The 6681-nt window shown below is 35.3% G+C and overlaps 1 protein-coding gene across 2 annotated transcripts; it reads left to right on the top strand.

The window, feature by feature from the left end:
* Positions 1 to 1207: 1207 nt before the first annotated feature.
* Positions 1208 to 6470, top strand: LOC131429899 (uncharacterized). Of its 2 annotated transcripts, XM_058594340.1 has the most exons (3): positions 1208 to 2067; positions 2137 to 3145; positions 6055 to 6470. In XM_058594340.1, exons 2-3 carry the CDS (start codon positions 2176 to 2178, stop codon positions 6099 to 6101), a joined length of 1017 nt encoding a protein of 338 aa, XP_058450323.1. In that variant the 5' UTR covers positions 1208 to 2067; positions 2137 to 2175; the 3' UTR covers positions 6102 to 6470. The 2 variants fall into 2 exon arrangements, 1 of the variants encoding a protein (XP_058450323.1); XR_009229470.1 differs by lacking the exon at positions 2137 to 3145.
* Positions 6471 to 6681: the final 211 nt, after the last annotated feature.

Genomic DNA, 6681 nt, shown 5'->3' with positions numbered 1-6681 from the left:
TCTTCGGAACGGAAGTGATTAGTAGATGTCAGAAAACGATGTTTGAGGTGGTTCTGAAATCCAAGCTGACGACTTCAGGTTTGTTGATATTCCTTGAAACGCCTTACAATACGGGTACTTTCGAAACGAGATTGAAAAGTAGACGTCGGAAAACGATATTTGAGGTGGTTTTGAAATGCAAAACAGTGACTTCCAATTCATTAGTATTTTTTTGAAAGTTTTTGCTGTATTCCTTGAACTTGGTATTCCTTGAAAACACTATACCGGAAGTTATCTCATTGAATTTTGAATTCTGAAACGAGCTCAAACATCGTTTATTGGTATCTAATATGTTTCGCAAATTTCTTTGTTTTAAGGGTTTTTAGTCATATCGATAAGACGGAGGATGCTATATCAGAATTCGAGACAACACAAAACATAGTTTTGCGGCATCTGTTTATTAAATACTTTACAAAAATACCCATATTGTAATGGTTTTCAAGGAATATCGATAAACTGGAAGTCGCCATTTTGAATTTAAGAACCACCTCAAATATTGTTTTCCGACATCTACTCTTAAATTTCGTTTCGAAGATACCCATTTTGTTAGGGGTTTTAAGCAACCTCAATAAACCGGAAGTCGCCATCTTGGATTGCAAAATACCTCAAACATCATTTTCCGGAATCTACTCTTTAAACCCGTTTCAAAAATGCCCATATTGTAGTAGTTTCCATGGAATATAAATGAGTCGGAAATCGCTTTCGATGTATGCCAAAACCTCTGTTTACGAAGTAGGTTCGTAAAAAACAGTTTACGTTATTTGGGATTTGGTTCGTTAAAAAAGATAACGTTAATGAATAATGCGAAAAATTGAATAATGAAGATTTTTAATAATATGGGTGTTAGGGTAAGGGCTCCCTATTTCATCTCAGCTCCAATTTCCATTTCATTCCTTCACCTCATAACTTTGAACATCAATCATATCTTTAAACGTACCTGAACAAAACTGTGGAACGTTTTAAAACATTTATTCTAGGTTTTGGAAAGTGTGCCAATTGAAAAAAATAGTTAAAAAACCTTCAACGGTCGCTTTTTTCATTTAAAATAAACTCACTTTTTGATTTAGGAACCACTTTCGTCTGAAGTTTTACAATTTATCATGTTTCTGTATATTTACTAATCTATTCGTCTCAAAACATGATCACTATTTCACATAATTGTTGTATACAAGAATTTAGTACAACAGGGTAACTTTTACCCTAAAAAGTAGTTAATCTGAATTAAGTCTGTTTTGCAGAATTCTAAATAAATGATCAGCGTGCAGAGAAGACCGTTCTCTTTCTGACAGCTGACTGTGAACGATTTAAATCTAGTGTTGTTTATTAAGAAGAATACCCTTCCGCTCTATTTCGTCAAAGTTTTATTAGTTCTCGGATATATTTCGGAGTGGACCTGTTTCGGATAGTTCTGGAGTCTACGAGGTTACTTCCTCGGTTCTATTTGGTACAGTAGTGGATACATTAACTGGCGACGAGGAAAACGACGGCGACGACAAGGTGGCCGCTATTTGATCCCGGCAGATTGCACCCGAAGGAAAAGGATTTCACGGTTCGGACTTTTATCTGAGGCAGTAAGGAAATCTTTAAAAATTAGGAAACCATCTGGATTGATAAAACTGTAAGTTAACGGGAAGTAGAGCGAAAGAAATTGTGTTAAATTTTCATACCGACGCCAAGCAATTTATAAAAAGCCATTTTGTTTTTTAGCATAGCGTCAATTTTTTTTCTCAGGTGAGGATAAATTGCAGCAGTGGTGCCAGATTTTCTTCGACGATATTTTAAAGAAAAATTAAATTAAACTTTATTTCGTGTTATTCATTATTCGTTTTGCTTTGGTTTTATAGTGAGATAAATCTATGTGAGGCAAAATTCTTATATTATTTTTGATCTTTTATTAGGTCGCTGTCTCATAAGGAGTTTCTATCTGGACGTTTCTGACTAATTTGTTGGACGAAGACGCAGCGATAATTTCGTTTAATTTGACGGGAAATCCATAGGATCGATTACACGTAAGCGTTAATTATTGCGGTGAGTGCAATTTTATATTTTTTTTTTGTATTTTATAAATAATTGGCGAATATCCCTAACGTTTGTTAGGATCCTCAGAGTGAAATTTTGAATAGTTTTAATATTCAAATGGCGCCCACAGTTGCAGCCACGATTGAACCATTCCGGAACGGCACGTCCTTCGGAGATTGGGCTACACGATTGAAATATTTTTTCATCGTGAATAAAATTGAAGATGATAACGACAAACGGGCCTACTTCATAACTATGGGTGGTCCAGTAATATTTTCTCAATTAAAATTACTTTTTCCGACTGGCAATTTTGAAAATGTTCCCTATGAAGAGCTAATTAGCAAACTGAAAGCTCGTTTGGATAGAACCGAATCGGATTTAATCCAACGACTTCGTTTTAATACTCGTGTCCAACAACCCGACGAAACCTTACAAGATTTTGCTTTGTCTTTAAGGTTACAAGCCGAATTTTGTAATTATGGTGATTATAAAGACCAGGCCATTCTGGATAGGATGGTTGCCGGGGTAAAAGATATTGAGTTGAAAAAAAAGTTGTTGAGCGAAAATAAATTGAATCTTGCTACGGCAGAAAAAATTTTGGAAACCTGGGAGATGGCAAGTGCGAACTCCAAACCTATAACTGAGAAAGAAGACGAAGCTTTCGCTTTGAAATTTGTTCCTGCTATGGGCAGAGGGAAAATTTTACAAAATCTTGCTGATGTTTATAAAAATAACAGTGGTAAATTTGAAGATAAAACACGTATCCCAGTGAAAGACAGGCTCGGTTATAAGAATTTGACCGATCGACGATTCAAAAAAGTGCAATTTGAGAACGCTAGAGATTATAAGGGACAGAAGCCTGCCGAGTGGAGGAATGATTTTAGGAGACAACCAGTGTTGGATCGACGTGTTTGCAATTTTTGTGGAATACAAGGACATGTAGCAAGGAAATGTTACAAACGACGGATTCAAAAACAGCGTGAGGTCAATCTGGTGGATGTTCCTGGTAGCAGCAAGGACAGTGTGTCTGATCTTCTTAATCGTCTGAATACTAAAGATTCTGATGACGACGGCGATTCTGATTCAGGTGAATTGTGTTGTATGCATGTTTCCTCTATAAATAAAATTAATAGCCCTTGTTTAATTAATGTTAAAATTGACGGGAAAGAGATTCAAATGGAGGTAGATTGCGGAGCTTCTGTATCAGTGATAAGCAAAGCTCAATATTTTTCGCATTTTACAAAAACCTTGAGTAAGTCTTCGACAAAACTTATTGTAGTAAATGGGACTGAATTGCAATTAATAGGGGAGGTGGTAGTCAAAGTGGAGTTTAGGAATGTAAAAGCGAATCTGAAATTGTTGATTATAAACTGCAAAAACAATTTCTATCCGCTTTTTGGAAGAACTTGGTTAGACGTTTTCATTCCTAACTGGAGGGATTTTTTTGCGGAAAATATTTTAGTGAATAATATTGGAAGAAAAAACTTCTTGGTAGAAGAAATAAAACAAAAATTTGGAAGTCTTTTTGTAAAAGATTTCACTTCTCCTATTAGCGGTTATGAGGCAGAACTTGTTCTCAAAACAGACTGTCCCATATTTAAAAAAGCATACGAAGTACCTTATAGATTGAAAGAAAAAGTAATAAGTTATCTGGAAAAATTAGAAAAAGAAAAAGTTATTACGCCAATACAATACAGTGAGTGGGCTTCTCCTGTGGTGGCGGTTATAAAGAAAAATAATGACATCAGGTTAGTAATTGATTGCAAGGTGTCAATAAATAAGCTGTTAATCCCAAACACTTATCCATTACCTTTAGTCCAAGATTTATTCGCAAATCTCTCTGGATGCAAAATATTTTGTACCTTGGATTTGGAAGGCGCGTATACTCAACTTTCCTTATCTTACCGTTCCAGAAAATTCATGGTAATTAATACTATTAAAGGATTGTATACATACAATCGACTTCCACAAGGGGCTTCCTCCAGTGCATCCATTTTTCAACAAGTCATGGATCAAGTACTGAAAGATTTACCTGGTGTCGTCTGTTATTTGGATGATGTTCTTATTGCAGGAAAAGACATTGAGGATTGTAAAAAGAGATTGTTTGAGGTTCTGAACAGATTATCGGATGCAAACATTAAAGTAAACTTTGAAAAATGCAAATTTTTTGTTACTGAACTTAATTATTTAGGGCATATTATAGGGGAAAAAGGTCTTTCGCCGTGCCAAAGTAAAATTGAAACTATTCAGAAAGCAAAAACCCCTACCAATGTTACCGAGCTAAAATCTTTTCTAGGACTACTTAACTATTATCACAAATTTGTACCTCAATTGTCTTCAAAACTATACCATCTATACAACTTGTTGAAGTCTGGCGTTAAGTTTAATTGGGATGAAAAATGTGAAGATGCTTTTCAGACAGGGAAGAAATCATTAATTTCGAGTGGATTTCTTGAACTTTACGACCCAAACAAACCTTTAGTTGTAATGTCTGATGCATCAGGATATGGTTTGGGAGGAGTAATCGCTCATTTGATAGAAGGAGTAGAAAAACCAATCAGCTTTACATCTTTTTCTCTTAATAAAGCACAGCAAAAGTATCCTATTCTCCATCTTGAGGCTCTTGCTCTGGTATGCACTATAAAGAAGTTCCACAAATATTTGTTTGGAAAGAAATTTTTAGTATACACAGACCATAAACCTTTAGTTGCTATTTTTGGCAAATCCGGAAAACATTCCATTTACGTTACAAGAATTCAACGATACATTTTAGAACTTTCTATTTACGATTTTGAAATAAACTATAGACCATCCTCTAAAATTAGTAATGCGGATTTCTGTTCTAGGTTTCCGCTAAAAGATACTGTTGCCAAAGAGTACGATGTAATACATAGTTTAAATTTTAGCAATGATTTCCCGATGGATTTCAAACTTTTTGCTAGAGAAACAAAATCAGACAAATTTTTACAACAAATTATGAAGTTTGTACAGCATGGTTGGCCAGACAAAGTAGACAAACACTTTGCCAATGTTTTTTCTAACAAACATGATTTAGAAATTATTGATGAATGCTTATTGTTCCAAGACAGAGTTATAGTACCGCAATCTTTGCAAAGTGGGATTCTCAAACTTTTACACACCAACCATGGTGGAGTTGTAAAAATGAAGCAAATGGCAAGACGTTTCGTTTATTGGTACGGGATAAATAAAGCAATTGAAAGATTTGTTGCTAACTGTGAAAGTTGCAACAGTATGATGATTACACCAAAACCCAAAATTACTTCTAAATGGAAGGAAACTACTAGACCTTTTAGCAGGGTGCATTTAGATTTTTTCCATTTTGAGCATCGCACTTTTCTGCTTATAGTAGATAGTTTTTCTAAATGGGTGGAACTGGAATGGATGAAATATGGCACAGATTGCAAGAAAGTTTTAAGATGTTTAGTTGCTTTTATGGCAAGATTTGGTTTACCGGATGTTTTAGTTACGGACGGTGGCCCTCCTTTCAATTCATTTGCATTCAAAAATTTCTTAGAAAAACAAGGAATAAAAGTCTTAAAAACTCCGCCTTACAACCCGGCTAGCAATGGCCAGGCGGAGAGATTAGTGAAAACAGTAAAAGATGTTTTAAAAAAATACTTATTAGACCCAGATATAGCAGTATTGCATTTGGAGGACCAGATAAATTTGTTTCTGTTAAATTTCAGAAATTGTATGACGAAGGATGGTAAATTTCCATCTGAAAAAATCTTCGTTTATCGACCTAAGATGTTGATTGATTTAATCAACCCCAAAAACAAATACCAAAATAATCTATCTTCTCCTGAAATCCCGCAACATGATGATTTAACGCAATTAGGCCCAGCAAGTTCTGTAACGCCTTTAGATGATCTGAACGCGGGAGATGAATTATGGTACAAGAATAATCATTCACACAATCAAGCAAGATGGGTCCGAGCAACATTTCTAAAAAGGTTTTCAATTAATACTTTCCAGGTTCAAATTGGAAACGCGCAAATTCTCGCCCATCGTACTCAACTTAGAGTTTCGAAAGATCCGGACTCGGTGGTTCGGCCAAACGCGCTGATAACTGTCAGACCACGAAGAAGATTGGAGGGACAACATGAAACGACATTGCAAGATGAAGAAGAAGAAGAGAAACGACAGGAGCCAAACTATGAACAAACCAACCGAATTCCGCGGCTTGGTTGGCCGGTGGACAGAAAATCTATTGACGATGAAGTTTGTTTTCGTGGATTCCCAGAAGAAAACTTAGATACGAATTCTAAGACTAGGAAACGCAAAGCTACAAAGGATGCTATCGAAGCACCCCTCAGAAGATCTAAAAGACGTCGGAAAAATTTAAGTTTTGATGATTATGTATTGTATAAATGATAATTTTGTCGATTTGTTGTCGAAGAATTTTATGAAATAATGTAATATAATTTTTATGAATTCTCGAATTAGGGTAATTCTCTTCCTAAATGGGAAGGACTTGTTGTATACAAGAATTTAGTACAACAGGGTAACTTTTACCCTAAAAAGTAGTTAATCTGAATTAAGTCTGTTTTGCAGAATTCTAAATAAATGATCAGCGTGCAGAGAAGACCGTTCTCTTTCTGA

The sequence above is a fragment of the Malaya genurostris genome, chromosome 2, assembly GCF_030247185.1.
Source record: "Malaya genurostris strain Urasoe2022 chromosome 2, Malgen_1.1, whole genome shotgun sequence".
NCBI lineage: Eukaryota > Metazoa > Arthropoda > Insecta > Diptera > Culicidae > Malaya > Malaya genurostris.
Note: the sequence above shows the minus strand (reverse complement) of the source record. Positions and strands in the feature narration are given on the sequence as shown.

Bases quoted from the DNA above. Each gene is read 5' to 3' on its own strand.
- LOC131429899 (XM_058594340.1), top strand. From the start codon at position 2,176: ATGGCGCCCACAGTTGCAGCCACGATTGAACCATTCCGGAACGGCACG. The intron at 3,146-6,054 runs GTGAATTGTGTT...AATACTTTCCAG, and splicing joins CGACGGCGATTCTGATTCAG to GTTCAAATTGGAAACGCGCA.